A 17,767-nucleotide genomic window follows, 5' to 3' on the forward strand; every position below is an offset into this window, starting at 1 on the left:
TCATCTGAATCCATGCTGTCCCCAAATTACAAATGGGTTCGGAACACTTTCTGAGAGCAGAAACTGTTAAGAGTTTGTCAAATGCCTAGGCCAGCTCACACAACTGGTACAACTCAGCTGCCGTGTGGCATTGCCCAAGTTTCTGGTCCTAGAAGTAAAGGACCTGCACTGCAGGAGAGAAGAGAATACTGTTTCCTCCCCCTGCTCCTGAGCACAGAGAGCTAGTCCTAAATAAACTTTTAAACAGGACACATTTTGTCTTTGGCATTTTCTTCCATTTCTTTTTGTACCTCAGGCTTTCTGTGCTCAGGACTTTGCCCAAGCCTGCTGCCCTACCTCTCAAGCGCTTTATTTTGCTGGTAATATGTGATTGTCAGATAAAACTTTAACCTTCCCAGAGACATTTGCTTTTTTTTTTTTTTTTCTTTTTTCTTTTTTCTGAGATGGAGTCACACTCTATCACCCAGGCTGGAGTGCAGTGGCGCAGTCTCAGCTCACTGCAACGTCTGCCTCTCTGGTTGAAACAGTTCTCCTGCCTCAGCCTCCCAAGCAGCTGGGATTAGAGGCATGTGCCACCATGCCTGGCTAATTTTTGTATTTTTAGTAGGGATGGGTGTTTCACCATGTTGGTCAGGCTGGTCTTGACTCCTGGTCTCAAGTGATCCACCCACCTTGGCCTCCAAAGTGCTGGGATTCATAGGCGTGAGCCACCGGCCCTGCATTCTTAAGAGAATGTGAGTAAATATGTTGAGTGGCAATGGTCAAGTTCAATGAAAACTTTTACTCTCTGCGGGTAAATAAAATTTTCAGTTGTGTGGCTACCATCCTTTCTGGGAGTCTGTCCCTGTAGTCAGTTCTGATAAGCCTCACTTCACATAGCATTTTTCCTTTGCTTCTGAACACACCAGTTATTTAAGCTCCAAATGTTTACGTCCAATAATACGTGGTTTGAGAATAAAATATAAGCTCATTTTCCTCAAGGAAGTTAGAAGTAGCCAAAGTTACTCCTCTGGGTTTGAAGCTTATCTGAACAACTTCCCTTCCAGGAGAGCCTTGAGGGAGGGAGCACTACAGGAAGCCTTAGATAAGGATCTCAGCCACTTTTCAAATTTGGTGGATTATGTTACCAAAGAGAAACCAATCTGTGGTTCCTATGAAAATTCCTCCCTTAGCGTAAATGTGCTGGCTGAAAATTAAGCAAAAGTTCCCCCTTCCCACTTAATTTCCTCTTTGACCTTGTTCTCTTCCTCTGGTCTTTTCTCCCTCCCTTGACTTAACCTTGAATTTTGTTCAATGCAGAATGCCTGGTTTCGGAAATCTCGATTCAAAGGAGGAAAAGGAAAAAAGCTGAACATTGGTGGAGGCGGCCTAGGCTACAGGGAGCGGCCTGGCCTGGGCTCTGAGAACATGGTGAGTCTAGAGTACTACGGTAGTGCCTTTATAGTTGGTCTCATGTCCTGAAAGTCATTAGGAATATTCTCATCTACCCAAGAAAGCCTCAGTGAGTTTAAAACCCTGTATAGAAGGGAATTTGTATTTAATCTGATTTGAGTCAATGCAGTGCTCATTCGTATGGTAACTTGCTATTGAAGAAGCATTTTTGTGTACTTGGTTGACTAGGCTTGCTCAGGAAATTATTCTAGATTAGCAGAGATCTCACACTGTGGTCCCTGGGCCAGCAGCACATGCAAACTCATCCCCAACCCCAGACCTTGTGAATCAGAAACTCTGTGGAGTTGGGGCCCAGCAATCTGGTTTTACAAGCCCTTCAACACTGGCCTAAAGCCTGCTGCTAGGGAAATGTTGCCAAAGGGTCACTGTAAAGTCTAGCCATATCTCGTCATTAAACTCAGGAATGGATCAGGAATTTCCAAGTCGGGAGCTAGTTTTTCTCACAAACCAGGTAACAGATGTACCCTTTTGGTGGCCTTTCTTAACTGCCTGTTTTCTGTCACCTTGATTCCAAGCCAGGGAAGAAAGCTGCCAGTATACTTTTCTGGAGCATTAGAGTTAAACTTGGCATCTTTGATAATTACATACTCTGTTCCCACATTATAATAATAATGATGATTATGCATAATAATAGCTAATATTTATTGAGCACTTTATATGTGCCAGGACCATTCCAAGCAATCAGATGTTTTAGCTTAGTTAATCTTCAAAACAACCGAATGGAAGTTAGTACAGATAACAACACTGAGGCACCTAAGGTTAAACTGACAAGTGTTCAAGCCGAAATTCAGACCCTTCATGGTCTTGATTCAGGGCCTGAGCAGTCACACAATATGCTATTCAGGGCCTTTTCATCTTTAACGTAATTTTTACTTAATTGGAAGTGTTTATGTAAATACATGATCAACTTTGGGCATAATCTGATTGCATTTCTGTTTAATAGGGTTAATTCCCAGAAATAGAATTTCTGGGTTGAGGGCATAAGCATTTTTAAATGATTGTCACTGTGTCTTTTCTCACAAAGCAGAAGTAGCTTTCTAAAAGTATCCAGTTCCTTTGTAGCTCCCACTTCAAGGGTTTTCATTATAATGAGGCCTAGTCTATGGCAGTGAGCTTTCCTGCTTATTTTTCCGTCCTCATAGATGTGTTTATTTTTTTAGGACCGAGGAAATAACAATGTAATGAGCAATTATGAGGCCTACAAGCCTTCCACAGGAGCTATGGGAGATCGACTAACGGCAATGAAAGCAGCTTTCCAGGTCTGAAATAAGCATTTCATTAAAAGCACTTTCAGGAGTAACTCTTGGGCAGTGACAGAGGGGCTTAGTTTTCCTGGTTGTAGCTGGGCTCTTAGGCTTGATGCTAGATTTAAGGTCTTCACGCTGCTTGGATTTTGAATATAAACCTAACAGTAGCTTAGTTGGAGATGCAAGTTGATCTAGAGAACCCCTTGTGCTGGTCTACTTTGAGTCACACTCGGGGCCTGGGATTGTTGTCCTGCAGCAGGGTGTGTGTTCCCTCCCTTCCCAACAGCCAGGCACCCACCTTCAGCTCACTTCTGAAGCAAAATTTACTGATAGTCACACTAAGGTGAATCGATAGAATGAGTTCAAGGCAGGTTTTGCTGTCAAACTTAAATTTCAGTGTGAAAATTTAAGTTTTTAGAACTTTTGGTTTTGAATGCAGATAAATGTGCTAAATACATAGATGCTTTATTCTAGCCAATCAGGCTATAAAAGTACATTTCAGAACACTAGGGGTCCATCTCTCCACAGAGATCCACAAGTTTTCCTTTATAGCACAAGAACAAAAGGGACCGTACTGTGGGGCCATCAGGACACTAAACTCACAGTGCCAAGATAGCATAGAGTTTCTGTAAACCTCATCATTTGCCAAGTTGTATATTCAAGTTTCTTGAACTTGCTATCTTACCTGCTCCTAATGTCTCTTTCTCTTTCAGTCACAGTACAAGAGTCACTTTGTTGCAGCCAGTTTAAGTAATCAGAAGGCTGGAAGCTCTGCTGCGGGGGCAAGTGGGTGGACTAGTGCAGGGAGCTTGAATTCTGTTCCAACTAACTCAGCACAGCAGGGCCATAACAGTCCTGACAGCCCCATCACCAGTGCCACCAAGGGCATCCCAGGCTTTGGCAATACTGGCAACATCAGTGGTGCCCCTGTGACCTACCCGTCTGCCGGAGCCCAAGGAGTCAACAACACGGCTTCCGGGAATAACAGCCGAGAAGGGACTGGGGGCAGCAACGGGAAGAGAGAGAGATATACTGAGAACCGGGGCAGCAGCCGTCACAGTCACGGAGAGACTGGCAATCGGCATAGCGATAGTCCACGTCACGGAGATGGTGGTCGCCATGGAGATGGATACCGCCATCCAGAAAGCAGCAGCCGTCATACTGATGGCCATCGGCATGGGGAGAACAGACATGGAGGAAGTGCAGGCCGGCATGGGGAGAACCGGGGTGCAAATGACGGTCGAAATGGGGAAAGCAGGAAAGAAGCTTGTAATCGTGAGAGCAAGATGGAGCCCAAGATGGAACCCAAGATGGAACCCAAAGTGGACAGCAACAAGATGGACAAGGTGGACAGCAAGACAGATAAGACAGCTGACGGCTTTGCTGTCCCAGAGCCGCCTAAACGCAAGAAAAGTCGATGGGACAGTTAGAGGGGATGTGCTAAAGCGTGAAATCAGTTGTCCTTAATTTTTAGAAAGATTTTGGTAACTAGGTGTCTCAGGGCTGGGTTGGGGTCCAAAGTGTAAGGACCCCCTGCCCTTAGTGGAGAGCTGGAGTTTGGAGACATTACCCCTTCATCAGAAGGAATTTTCGGATGTTTTCTTGGGAAGCTGTTTTGGTCCTTAGAAGCAGTGAGAGCTGGGAAGCTTCTTTTGGCTCTAGGTGAGTTGTCATGAGGGTAAGTTGAGGTTATCTTGGGATAAAGGGCCTTCTAGGGCACAAAACTCACTCTACGTTTATATTATACGTAGCTTATATTTTTTACTAAGGTGTCACCTTATAAACATCTATAAATTGACTTCTTTTTCTTAGTTGTATGGCCAGACAGTCCCCATTTTAGGAGTTGGCTTCTGCAAACTCAATCCATTGAGCTAACTGTTGGGGAGCAATTTGGTAGTTGTAGACATTTGCGGAGAAGGGAGATGTCTGATTCTAAATGGGAGCTGATGCTCAGGTCCCCAGCCAGGTTTGCATCCAGCCCTGAGACATGTAGGAAACACCTTTCAGACCCAGGCTCTGAAGATTCCCAGAAGCCACAAGGATTGAAGGGAAAAGGTGATCCTGGTAACTGTTCCAGGATTGCTCCAGGTTTGAGATGGTATTGCTAAATTTAAAATTAAACAAAAAACCCAACAACAGCTTTTAAAGTGTCTTCTATTTCATTGTATTTTTTTTAACTTGCCCCAATGATAGAAAAGTCTTTTGCTGAAATGATTTTGATGATTTTTGTTTATCTTGTTTATAAAAAGGAAAAATATACAAACTTTGACTTTTGTGACTTTGTGAAGGTTTCTTTAAGATGTGCATTCCTTTCTGCTTGCTCTCTAGTAAATGTTTTACTACCGGGACCTGTGGATCGTTTGTCATTTCTGTCTATGAGTTGGTACATATTAAGCTGGGACTTAGAATAGTGCCGCACACAGCATAGGGACAGATGTAGGGAAGTGCTTATTAAAACTGTCAGACAACTCTTCCATTATCCTGGTTTTATTCAGGAATAGGATGGGGGAGGGCTTAAGCGGCCCACACGTCCAGGTGTAGACTGACTACATTGAGTATCGCTCCAACATCAAACTTCCCTTTAACGGTTTAAAAAAAGGGTCATGGGTCTGTCAACACAGTTCAGCAGTGCTTTCATGGGAGACCTTACTTCAGGCAGGCAGGAGGACATCCTCTCTGCTCATGACCACCACGGGAGTTCTAGGCACTCCACCTCACTGTTCTTCAGACAGCTGTGATGTGAGCAGGGGCTAGGCTGGTAATCAAGGGGGCCAGACTGAGCCACGCCACACCCTTCCTCCTAGTCCCCATGCTCTCCTGGGAGCCTGGCAGCTCTGCTTACTTCCGTTTGTGTTTTTTCTTTTGTTCCTTACGTTGCTGTGCTCTTTGGTCCTTCTTCATCCTTGAGTCCACCACCTTGAAATGACCTCTGACTCCAGCTGGCCGGCGCACTTTGCGGCCCACACCTTTTTTGGCTACAACGTAGGTGACATGGCGTTTCTCCTTGCCAAGCCCAGCCTTCTTGTAGAGACTACAGGGGGAAGAGAAGAGGTTAGAGGCTTGCTTTCTGCTGCACTTTCAGCCCTGTGTACCTTTGTGGTGTCCTCCCATTACCTTCGCAGCTGTGCCACTTTCTCTCGTTCTGAGATGTCCACTGTGTTCACCACGGCTTCTGCCTTCTTCCTGGTCTGCTCCAGCCTCTTTAGCATCTGCGAAGGAACCTGTCAGGTGACCTTTTCTCCATTCCCCCCCACCCCACCCAATCTCTGGAGGCCCCATCACTTACCCTCCTTTTCTTTCTAGCCTTAGCCTCAGCCACCTTCTTGATGGGACGTGCATTGATTTCCCGCCAGCGTTTCCGGTAATGCTCCATCTCCTTCTTACCAATAGGCAACTGTCGTATCCGGTGCTGCTTTTCCTCTTGCACAAACCACTCCGGAAGCTCCCCCTCATCCTCATTAAATGTGTATCTGAGTGGAAAGGACATCTGTCCAATATCCAACATTCCAGGCTTTCTAAAGAAATTACCAGACCGGGCACGGTGGCTCACACCTGTAATCCCTGCACTTTGGGAGGCTGAGGCGGGCAGATCACCTGAGGTCAGGAATTTGAGACCAGCCTGGCCAACATAGCGAAACCCCATCTCTACTGAAAATACAAAAATTAGCTGGGCATGGTGGTTGGCACCTGTAATCCCAGCTACTCAGAAGGCTGAGGCAGGAGAATCGCTTGAACCTGGAAGATGGAGGCTGCAGTGAGCCAAGACTGCGCCATTGCACTCCAGCCTGGGTGACAGAGCGAGACTCCATCTCAAAAAAAAAAATTACCCATTTACCCACCAGACCCTGGGTCACTCTTGATGAGTTTCTGGCCCCTTTACCGGTTGAAGGAGTTATCTATGAGGTCTCTCTTGGCCTTTTTGGAAGAGGCAATAACAGCACCTAGAGCAAGGCCTTCGGGGTCCAGTATCCGATGTTTTGCTAGAGAGGGAAGGAGAAAGGTCAAAGCTCAATTCCCAATACTGAGACTTCCAGTGGTCTTTTCTCATTCCACTGCATACAGCGCTCTCACCTGGGTCCTCAATAGGCACTATCTCAAACCCGTCATCATCTGACTTAGGCCCACGGCTTCGCTTCTTACCACGGACGGGTTCCCAGCTGTGAAGAGGGGAGGACTCTGAGTGATTCCACCACTCTGTACTACTCAGATCACACTCCCACGGAATTTGCAAAAATCCTGCCACGCAGGCTGTACCCCAGACCAGTTAAATCAGGATCGTCAGTACAGTATTTTTAACCCTCCCCATCTGCAGCCAAGATTGAGAACCCCCAATTTAGAGAAATGGTTCAAGCCACTGCTTCCTTTCCATCCCTTCTCTCAGCTGCAACTACTCACCTCTCTTCTTCCTCACTGCTACTACTGCTATCACTGTCTGAGATGCCATCCTTTTCTTCCCCTTTAAGGCCAGTGGCAGCTTCTGTCCCTGAAGAAGCCTCTGTTCCCTTAGGGGCTTCATCTTGGTACAGGGGAGACATTATCTCAGTCTTCAAACAGGAAGGCAGTGTCTGTGGCAGCTGCTGCTGCCGTCCCTTCCGCTGGCTCTCAAATAACAGCTGGGCCTGACTGATCTCCAGGGCCTCATCGGCATCGTCCTCGATCCCAGCAAAGCTGCCCTGTGATGGGAGAACATCAGCTGCCCTTCTCCCAAGGAAGACTCATCTCCCTGCAGTCTTGCCCCCAGCCTCTCCTTACCTTTGAGAACCACAGGTTGGCTTGTTCCTCCTGCAGTACTGCCTTTTCCTCCAGTGGTACCAGCAGTGGATTCTCCTCCTCCTCCTCCTCCTCTTTATCATCTTGCACTTCAGTAAGTCGCACACTGTAGACCCAAAGGAAAGTAGGGGGCTCAGAGACCCAGATTGCCTGGAGCCCTTGCTCCCCTACTCGGGATCTGGTAGTACCCACCCTAACACTGCCTCAGAGTGGCAGCATTCCCTTTGGCGCACACACATGCCCCTTACCGCTTTTGGTCCCTTAGACCCTGATGTCCCCTGACTCCTGCCAGCTCCTCTGGATCCAGGTCACTATCCAGAGATGTGTCATCACCGTCGTCCTCAACATCTGACACATAGATATCATCCCTCGGCAGATCGGACAGAAATGTGTCTGCTGCACTCATATCCCCTTGTGTTACTTCCTCTAATAACTGAAGTGTAACAGAAACAAAGATAAACTATTTAAAAGGAAACATACTGGTTTTTTTTTTGGTGTCCCTCACCTCAGTCTATGCTCAGCAACACTAGAAAGAACACTGGCAAATCCATTATCCTTTCACAGATGGGAAAGCTCAGATCCACGGTAGTCAATGGCCTGTTTACAACATCCCGTTCTAGGATGGGTTACTGATCTATCCCACTCAGCTGTCTTGTGTCAGTGGTATCACAAATAGGTTTTAAGGAAGGTACCTACAGCCCACATAGCACCAGATCTTAACATATTCTACAACACTGGTTTTCCTTTAAAAATTATTCTCAGACAGCATCTCAGTCACCTTCTGAGAATACCGTCTACACAATTTGTTTCCACTGAATAAAAAGGACCCAGCCAACATACATCCAACAAAACTGTTCCACTTAAACCAATTGTCAGAACCTTTTATTTTCCTCATGGCAAAGATACTAGACTGGGTATGGTGACTCACACCTGTAATCTCAGCACTTTGGGAGGCTGAGGCAGGAGGATTGCTTGATGCCAGGAGTTTGAGGCTGCAGTGAGTCATGATGGCACCACTGAACTCCAGCCTGAGTGACAAAACAAGATCTTGTCTCAAAGGAAAAACTCCAACTACCATTTCTTGAGTGTTTTATCACATATGAGGGATTACACCTATCTTTTTTTATTCCTCACCAAAAACTCTAGTAGGTAGGTTCTATTATTGTTTTACAGGTGAGGAAACTGAGGCAGCAAGGATAAATGGTAGTCAGCTCAGTCACTTCACAAAGCTCCAGGTGGTAGAGCTGGGAAGGAAACCTGAGCCTGTGTCTGCTCTAGGGTCACCATGCTACTGGCCCTCCTGTACAACAAAGATGCCCTGATTATGACACTCCCACACATAAGCCACAAAAGTTCATTTTGTTTGTGACCCTGATTTTGTCAGGAAAAACGTTCTTCAGTATTCAGTGGAAGTAGCCTAATGCGAGTGCTTAGTCTCAATGAACTTAAGACTGCTGCTCCCCTCTGAGGGAGATCCTCTATTCATCTGTGCTTGTAACTCAAGTAACCTGGCAGCATCTACTATAACCTAAGTTCTTTTCTGACATTCTAGTTCTTCAAGAATAAATCTATTGGCCGGGCACGGTGGCTCATGCCTGTAATCCCAGCACTTTGGGAGGCCGAGGCGGGCGGATCCGCGAGGTCAGGAGATCGAGACCATCCTGGCTAACACAGTGAAACCCCGTCTCTACTAAAAAATACAAAAAATTAAGCCAGGTGTGGTGGCAGGCACCTGTAGTCCCAGCTACTCGGGAGGCTAAGGCAGGAGAATGGTGTGAACCTGGAAGGCGGAGCTTGCAGTGAGCCAAGATCGTGCTACTGCACTCCAGCCTGGGCAACAGAGCAAGACTCCATCTCAAAAAAAAAAAAAAAAAAAGAATAAATCTATCACATTCATCTACCTACCTAACTCATCCTTTTTGGTTTATGTTTCTTTGTGGCCTTATACTCACCAAGGCACCCTGTGGTGAAGACAGCAACCACAGCCTATCGTTCAGCAATTTAAAAAGACGTTCAACACCCCCCACCTCCAAACACCCAAACAGATCCTTCTGTCTCCTAAACCTGCACCCGCAATGCTGCCTCACCTGCTGACCCCGGATGGTGCGCAAGGAGAACATGCCAGTCTCCCCCTCATCTGCAATGGAAACCCCAGGCAGATCCATCTTCAGCTCCACACGCTCCCGCTGCTTTCTCTGCTCACGCAACAGCTTCTTTTTCTTCCTGAGGGGGTGGATTGAGGGAGTAAAACTGGCCCAGCTCCAAAGAGTTTCTAGCCATGTCTTGCATTTTCTTCTCCCATCTTCACACAGTCCCTGCGTTGGGGAACTCCAAGCTCTACCCCAGCTCCTCTCACCTCTTCAATTCCGCCACCTCCTGGGCCTTCATTTCTGCCAAGGTCTGGTTCAGTTGTTCCTCCTCCTCCTCCTCCTTAGAGGGCTGCTCTGTGGTTCCAGCTGTTGAGTCCTCCTCATTACCTTCATCTTCCTCTCCAGAGCTGAGGCTGGCAAACAGTCCCAAGAGTTAGGTTATTTTCCCGGACTCTTCCCCTGGACACCCGGTCCACACCTGCCTCACTGCGTTCTCTCCTCACCTGATGTCCAGTGCCTTTGCTTGTTCTTTCAGCTTCTTGGCCACATATCGCCGAAGTTTTGTTCTCCAGTTTAGTAGCGACCTGCCCCAGAGATACTATTACTGATCTTGCCATCTCCCTCTTTGTCCTTGCCCCCTTCTGTTTTAGGCTCACTACCCACCTTTCGGGCTTCGGCTACATAAAAGGCTCAGGCCCCCATCCCAAACCTTTAGCACAGCAATATCCTCTTCCCAGAGATGCAACATCATGGCCTTTCCCTGCCTCCAAGGCTCCTGGCCCCCATGCCCACCCCACTCCATACCTGAGCTCCTTGCGCCCCAACACTCTGATGTCCTGACAGCACACCCGTATGTCCTCAGTGGTAGCTGGATGCTGTGCCAACTCTTCATCATCTACCATGATCTGTTTGGGAGGATGGAAAGGTGTCAGGGGGGAGATTCTCAGGCCATGTTTCTGGGGCTACCTCATGTCCCTCAAGGCTGGAGACTCACTTCGCTGGCCTTGGAGAGGAAGTCAACAGGGTTGGCAGCTCGGAGGAAGTCAGTGACTGAGGTACGGTGATAGAGAGTGAGGTCGCCCTCAGCATAGCCTTCAGCCTTAGAGAGGAAAAGAGAGAAGGTTGGGCAGTCCCTTCTAGGGTACCTGTAGGACCCACCAGGCCCAACCTCCCTAGAGTTCCAGGACCCAAGAGTGACCCCATTCCCCAAAACATACCTTTGGCTTCTTCTTAGTCACCAATTCAGTAACGGTCTTAGCCTGAACTTCAACCTCCTTGAAGGCAAATTTGGGGTCGAAGAATTTACTGTCAACCTTGTCAGGGGCCAGGAATCCTAAAAATGACAAGATAGATTAAAAAGTGTGCTTTGGGAGTTGGGAGGCTGGATCAAGAGAAACGAAATGATGCCCACCTTGGCAGACTACAAAGATCTCTGCAGATTCATGGCGAGAGGCTTGGGGCTTGGTGGCCTGGACACGGCGGAACAGCTGCTGAAAGATCCATAGCAGAGGCTGATAGTCACGAGAACGGAAAACCTTTGTGATGAAGCTGCCACCACGGGCCAAAAAGTCACAAGCCAAACGTAGAGCCATCAGTGTCAAATGGGCTGTAGGATAGAGACAATTAGTTGAGGCACTCTGTGGCCCAGGAGGGCATGCCCCCACCTCCACCATCACCTGATCTCCAAGCACCACACTCCCTGTACCTTGTGAGTAAGCATCATGAACCCAGCTAGCCCCAACGTTGGGGGCCCCATCATTGAGCACAACATCAACCTTCCAGGTCTTCAGCTCCTTCCTCAGGGCCTAAAAAGAAGAAAAGGAACTATGGAAACAGAAACACGGGAATGGCCCTGGTTCAGCCATTTGTCCATCTAGTCATTTGCTGAGTGCCCATCATGGGCCAAATGTTGTACCAGACACAGGAGATACAATAGTAAACAAAAACAGTATGTCTCTACCTTCATGGAGATTACAGTCTGACACTGAGTTCACGGGAGAAGACTTCACTAAAGATCTCTGCCCTTCTCCCAATTCCAAACACCTTTATCCCTGACTCTAAATAAAGCCTGGAGTGGACACTACGAATGCCATAGGTCTTGTCGTACAGATGTCAGGCAAGAACGTGCTCAAAGCATGGTAAAAAGGAAAAACTTGCCTTTAGAGAATTTCAGAGATGTAGATGTTTCCGTATAAAGGAGGAAGGAAGAGAGAGACTCCTATTACCTGCCTACAACGTTCTGTTGTGATGTCCTCCTGGAGAGTCACAACATTGGGGAGAGGCTTGATTGGAACCAGGTCCACTCCTGGAAGAAATCAGGTCAGAGTATTCTAAAGGGTTGCCTCAAGCAGGGAGGAGAAAAATACAGGACAAAATACCTTATACACCCACCCCTTAAAACACCAAGGAGAGCTGTCCATTACTCACCCACAATAAGGCTGGATACAGGCATAAACTTGGCAGCTACCTGCAGCCTATAAAAGGAACAGAAATTTAAAAACCTAGAGCCATCCTTTTCCCCCTCTTGGCAACTGATCTCTCATCCCTGGTGTTACGTGCACTGGCCAAAGCATGTCATAGGCACGTATTCCAAGCCCTTTCTCTGCAATCAAGAAAGGAAACGGCCCCCAAGAGGACCGGGATTCGGGTTCCCCTCCCGCAATGAAACTGGAAGACATCCCAGCTCAGAACCCAGAAAGCGGCCACCAGGAGCAACCTGTGGCGAGTGTTACGAACCATCCCCCTGGCGCAGCACACAGGTCCAGCAAGGCTCGGGCTTTCTGCAAAAACTGAAAGCGGCGATTGAGCTGGATCAGCTTGAAAGCAGATCGGGAACGGTAACCTGGACAAAACAACCAAGTGCGCAAACGGCTTCACTAGTAAGATTTCTCCGGCCTCGCAACCGACCACCCTTTCTGCAGGAGAGGCACATAATGGTCGGAAAGAGCAGGCGAACCGGGCAGAGATCGCTCGCTCGCTCGCTCGCTCGCAGACTGAGCGAATCCAGACTCACCCGTCTCCTTCGCCAAGTGATAAAACTTGTCTCGTCGGCTCTTGCCAACTTTGCCCTTCTTGCCCATGGTGGAATGGGGGAGTATCGCTCAATCTGGGGAGAAAGTAGAAGCTGGGAACGTCTCTTTCCGGGGCACCAGATTCCACTTCCAGTTTCCCACTTCCCGCAGCAATTCCACCCCGCGCCCCTCTCCGCACACTACCTAGACCCAGCGCCCCTTTCTCCACACTTGAAACCGCACAAGTATGCAGCTAACGTACTTCCGCTTCCGCTTGCGTCCCCTGCGTCGCTGGCTCGAGGTTTTCCGCCATTTTGAGTGTGGCCATAGATTGTTCTCGATACTCTGTCCTCGGGTTTTGTAAGTTGAAAGTTGAGACTAGGAAGGCATATTACAAGAACTATAAACAGAGTTTCAATGAGGCAACACTGAGGAGGAGTTCTTCTCCTTCCTCATCCCCTTCCAAAGCCCCTGAACTCGAGTAGCCGCGCCCCCCACCATGGTCCCCTTAGCGTGGTCTCGCCTCACACCCCGCCCATTGACCCGGAATTCTTCTCTGCCTGGTCTTCAGGTCCCAAGCCTGCGCTTCCGCGCCTGCGCGCCAAGACGCATCGGATGCCGGCGGTCTCTGCTGAAGAGAGAAGATGGCGCTTGACGGACCAGAGCAGGTATGGCGGGTGCAGTGGCGGCCCGGCAGGTTATGGGGCTGGGTGCGGAGCGAGCGTGATCTGAGTGGAGAGCGGGCCGGGGCAGGAGCGTCGGGTGGGTCGGAGGTGGCTGGACCAGTCCAGGCTGGACGCTGCCTGCGACCGGATCTGCTGTGTCAGCGCCACCCTCGGTGAGTCAGGGCAAGGCTGGGAGAGGAAGACGCGGTAGAAGCGGAGTGAGTGAGGGGAGCGATGGGCGCGGGAATGGCCGGCCGACGGGTCGCAGGAGACGGGACGCCAGTCCTTTGGCTCCGTTCCGCTGGCTCCGTCGTCAGTACTGACACCTCGGGCTTGTAGAGCACTTCACGCAGTGCAAAGCGCCCCCGTGTATATCATATCGCCTCTCGGTCTTCCTAAAAGTCGTATGAGGTAGGCGGCGTTCCCATTCTTTTATTTTAGTCGTGGGAAAATGGAGGGTTCCAAGGGAGGGAGGGATTAGAACCCAGATCCTGAGCCTCCGAAGTCCAAACTTTTTCTACTACGCAAAGCTACCTGGTGTCAAGCTTTATTCAAAGTGCCCTGCAAGTGGCTTTACCCCCTCGGATGTTTAACCTGTCGTTTAAGACTCACTCTGTGTCTTCAGATGGAGCTGGAGGAGGGGAAGGCAGGCAGCGGACTCCGCCAATATTATCTGTCCAAGATTGAAGAACTCCAGGTGAGGACGGACTCCAGAGGGAGCTAGGAAGGGGGATGACGGGGGATGGAAACGGACTTCCACAAATCCATCTAATTCCACTGGGAGTGCAGTGGAAGAGGCTGCTGCTTCTCCTTTCTTGTTTGTTTCTTAGCTAGTAGGGTGTGTGTATCAGAAGTAAGCAATCTCTTGTTCTCCTCCAGTGCCATCTCTTTGAGGGTCTTAGTGTTCACAGTTTGTTACACATCTTCAAGAGTCAAATCTTAATAGTAAAGGTACCTCTAGTCAAAGGTCAACCCTTTTGGAAGAAGCCCGAATGAAAAGGATTCTTATAAAAGGGAAACATAAGCTCAGAAGTTGAAATTTATCACCAAGAGGTTGGGTGAGGGTGAAGTGAGAATGTGAGGAAGGGCATCATTGAGGCATCTGGACAATGCTAATTCCATAGAGACTGAATGAAAGAAATTGGGCAACCCAGAGCCCTAGCCTAAAGCGCTAAACCATAGAAAAAGGACCGTTTATGTTGTTAATCAAATATTTGTGTTACCAGTAAGGCTTCCAGCAGTAAAGTATGGCTTCCAGTAGTAAGCCTTACAGACAACATAAACAGTAGGCTGTTAGTGTTAGTGTTACGTTACAGTGTTACAGTAGGCTGTTAGTAGTTTAACTTTGGACAGGTCCATGGATTTTCAATTTCACCCTAACCCCCTGCGTTGTTCAAGTGTCAACTGTAATATAAATTGGATGGGGGAAAGCCACAAAGGACAATTCTGAATTCCAAGTGCATTTGCAGGTATTATGTTTAGTTTACCATTTTTGAATGCTTTTTCATGTATTTTTATTCGTTCACCTTAGTAGTCTTGAAGCAGGGTAGCTGATGCTATACCCATGTGCCCTTTGGTAACAGATCTAGATTTTTAAAAATAGATTGTCTTACCTTTACTTTGCTTTTGATTGACAGCGGCTGGGCTAGAACTCAGGCTTCTCACCTAACAATCTTTCCACCAGGTGATGTTGCCTTCCTGCAAGAAATTTGGTGTTACATGAGCCAGCTGTAACTTTTGTCCATTAGATTCTGTTATTCCTGGACCAGTATTGGACAAGCAGCCTTCTTTGATGGCTGCTGTAAGCTCCAGAGGGACTCTTGGAGGACAGGGCAGGGTCATTAGGATCATACTGGAGAATGTGAAACAACACGCAGATGCCCTGTGCCCTTCCCTCAGCTCGTTCAGACCTGTGAGGTCTTGGCCAAGATCCTACCTCCTCCTGTCTCCTGCCCTTGAGTAATGGAATTTGTCTCTTGTCCACCACAGCTGATTGTGAATGATAAGAGCCAAAACCTCCGGAGGCTGCAGGCACAGAGGAATGAACTAAATGCTAAAGGTGAGTGGAGAAAGGTGGGAAACCGCATGTGGGCAGTTTGTCTGAGGTCTGTCCTAACCTCCCTGCACTGTCTTCACAGCAGTGCTTACTGTTTTCTCCCTGTCATCATCTAGTAGTTTCACATGCATCTCTTTTTCCTGAGCCCCATTGTAGCCTCCTTAAAAACATGAATTTTGACCTTTGGCCTTCCTTTAATAAGAGTGATGCTTAGCTCATGCACGTAGAATTGGGTCCTGGAGACTCCAAAGGAGTAGCTAAGTGACCACCGTGTCTGTTTGCCATCTAGTTCGCCTACTACGGGAGGAGCTACAGCTGCTGCAGGAGCAGGGCTCCTATGTGGGGGAAGTAGTCCGGGCCATGGATAAGAAGAAAGTGTTGGTCAAGGTAAAAGCAGCATGACCCCAGGGACCAGCTTGGTCTCCACTGCATTCCCACCCCTTTGTGTGTAGCCTCGGGAGACGGGGTTCTGTGTTCTGTCAAGGTATTGTGGGATTCTCGTAGGTCTTCCTGGGTAGGATTAGTGATTTGGTGGCTGTCAAGGAAGGTCATGAGCCCTTGTTTCTTTAGGTACATCCTGAAGGTAAATTTGTTGTAGACGTGGACAAAAACATTGACATCAATGACGTGAGTGTAGCAGGTGAGGTGGTGGTGGTGGTGGGGTCAGCTTTTATTGTACCACTTCTGAAACTCGCCCCCTTCACCCAGGTGACACCCAATTGCCGGGTGGCTCTAAGGAATGACAGCTACACTCTGCACAAGATCCTGCCCAACAAGGTAGACCCATTAGTGTCACTGATGATGGTGGAGAAAGTACCAGATTCAACTTACGAGATGATTGGTGGACTGGACAAACAGATCAAGGAGATCAAAGAAGTGATCGAGCTGCCTGTTAAGCATCCTGAGCTCTTCGAAGCACTGGGCATTGCTCAGCCCAAGGTGAGGAGCAGGGCTTCTCTGAGAGGGCCAAGCTGTACTTACTCCTCCTGCCCCAGCCAGCCCTACTGCAGGGGTTGGGGAGGCACCGGGATAGGCTGCATCTTGCTTGGGCTGGCCCTCCCCTTGAAAAGAGTGGCCGGGGAAGTGTTCCTAGGGCGGTGAGGTGGTTTGGATAGAAGGGACCTTGATGTTCATTTTTTTTTTTTTGTATCCCTAACATCTAGCAAGGGACCCAGCACTTGGTAAATGTTCACTGAATGAAATGAGGGGTGTAGCTTTCTGCCCTGAGTCCTGCTATTCCCCTGCAGGGAGTGCTGCTGTATGGACCTCCAGGCACTGGGAAGACACTGTTGGCCCGGGCTGTGGCTCATCATACGGACTGTACCTTTATTCGTGTCTCTGGCTCTGAATTGGTACAGAAATTCATAGGGGAAGGTAACCATGGCTAGCAATGTGAGAAGCAAGAGGTAGGGGTAGGGTGTTAGTGAGCTAATAAGCTAATAAGCTCCCTAACACCAGCTCGGCCTCCACACAGGGGCAAGAATGGTGAGGGAGCTGTTTGTCATGGCACGGGAACATGCTCCGTCTATCATCTTCATGGACGAAATCGACTCCATCGGCTCCTCGCGGCTGGAGGGGGGTTCTGGAGGGGACAGTGAAGTGCAGCGCACGATGCTGGAGTTGCTCAACCAGCTCGACGGCTTTGAGGCCACCAAGAACATCAAGGTAAGGTGGTAGCATCCTTGGGATGGGCCCAGGGAAGGCCTGGGTGCCACGCAGGCCAAGAAAGAGCTTTAGCTGATCCCCACTTGCTTTCTCTGCTCAGGTTATCATGGCTACTAATAGGATTGATATCCTGGACTCGGCACTGCTTCGCCCAGGGCGCATTGACAGAAAAATTGAATTCCCACCCCCCAATGAGGAGGTTTGTGATGGGCACTGTGCAAAGTGGCTCTGACTGTGGGGGTGGGGTGTGGGGCTCAGGCCTTTCCTTGCCATCTCCAGGCCCGGCTGGACATTTTGAAGATTCATTCTCGGAAGATGAACCTGACCCGGGGGATCAACCTGAGAAAAATTGCTGAACTCATGCCAGGAGCATCAGGGGCTGAAGTGAAGGTAATTGGAGTACCCACCGAAAACGGCAGAGGCAGGAAGCTCTGGGCTCAAGGGCGACAGATGAGGGGCACAGCAGTGGGGCCTCAATTTCCTTTTCCTGTTCAGGGCGTGTGCACAGAAGCTGGCATGTATGCCCTGCGAGAACGGCGAGTCCATGTCACTCAGGAGGACTTTGAGATGGCAGTAGCCAAGGTGTGGGCCTCCATCTTTGTGCCTTTGCCAGTGGTGGCTCTGGGGCAGTGGGTTAGGGCATGTGTGTGCTCATAACTTAACGTTCATTCTCTCTCCCACCCCTAGGTCATGCAGAAGGACAGTGAGAAAAACATGTCCATCAAGAAATTATGGAAGTGAGTGGACAGCCTTTGTGTGTATCTCTCCAATAAAGCTCTGTGGGCCAAGTCCTCTAGGACTCCAGTCTGTT

General features: G+C 48.7%; 3 protein-coding genes across 8 annotated transcripts in view; 2 read left to right on the forward strand and 1 right to left on the reverse strand.

Moving 5' to 3' along the window:
* Positions 1-5,047, forward strand: part of DDX42 (DEAD-box helicase 42) — a 46,219-nt gene extending 41,172 nt beyond the window's left edge. For both annotated transcript variants that reach the window (XM_054535211.2, NM_001132896.1), the window contains 3 exon segments: positions 1,300-1,410; positions 2,613-2,711; positions 3,413-5,047. In XM_054535211.2, coding sequence (XP_054391186.1) covers positions 1,300-1,410; positions 2,613-2,711; positions 3,413-4,129 — 927 coding nt within the window. In that variant the 3' untranslated portion in view covers positions 4,130-5,047.
* A 123-nt stretch (positions 5,048-5,170) lies between these two features.
* Positions 5,171-13,117, reverse strand: FTSJ3 (FtsJ RNA 2'-O-methyltransferase 3). 4 transcript variants are annotated; one of them, XM_054535166.2, is made up of 21 exons: positions 12,833-13,117; positions 12,573-12,665; positions 12,296-12,401; positions 11,987-12,033; positions 11,785-11,864; positions 11,265-11,364; positions 10,971-11,165; positions 10,777-10,892; positions 10,554-10,658; positions 10,364-10,464; positions 10,063-10,143; positions 9,826-9,972; positions 9,557-9,692; positions 7,718-7,902; positions 7,452-7,575; positions 7,095-7,372; positions 6,771-6,856; positions 6,580-6,679; positions 5,986-6,169; positions 5,814-5,908; positions 5,171-5,730 (listed from the first exon to the last, which is right to left on the reverse strand). In XM_054535166.2, the coding sequence occupies exons 2-21, from the start codon at positions 12,637-12,639 to the stop codon at positions 5,538-5,540; spliced, it is 2,526 nt and encodes an 841-aa protein (XP_054391141.2). In that variant the 5' UTR covers positions 12,640-12,665; positions 12,833-13,117; the 3' UTR covers positions 5,171-5,537. The 4 variants fall into 4 exon arrangements, with proteins under 4 accessions (XP_054391141.2, XP_054391140.2, XP_024089958.3 ...); XM_054535165.2 differs by having other exon boundaries at positions 5,986-6,214; XM_024234190.3 differs by having other exon boundaries at positions 5,986-6,214; positions 12,775-12,848.
* Positions 13,118-13,141: 24 nt separating this feature from the next.
* On the forward strand, positions 13,142-17,747 carry PSMC5 (proteasome 26S subunit, ATPase 5). Of its 2 annotated transcripts, none has more exons than XM_009251897.4 (12): positions 13,142-13,238; positions 13,861-13,932; positions 15,225-15,294; positions 15,581-15,678; positions 15,862-15,918; positions 16,000-16,230; positions 16,539-16,665; positions 16,766-16,956; positions 17,057-17,155; positions 17,236-17,346; positions 17,452-17,538; positions 17,644-17,747. In XM_009251897.4, the coding sequence occupies exons 1-12, from the start codon at positions 13,215-13,217 to the stop codon at positions 17,695-17,697; spliced, it is 1,221 nt and encodes a 406-aa protein (XP_009250172.1). In that variant the 5' UTR covers positions 13,142-13,214; the 3' UTR covers positions 17,698-17,747.
* Positions 17,748-17,767: the final 20 nt, after the last annotated feature.

Source organism: Pongo abelii, chromosome 19, assembly GCF_028885655.2.
Source record: "Pongo abelii isolate AG06213 chromosome 19, NHGRI_mPonAbe1-v2.0_pri, whole genome shotgun sequence".
Lineage (NCBI taxonomy): Eukaryota > Metazoa > Chordata > Mammalia > Primates > Hominidae > Pongo > Pongo abelii.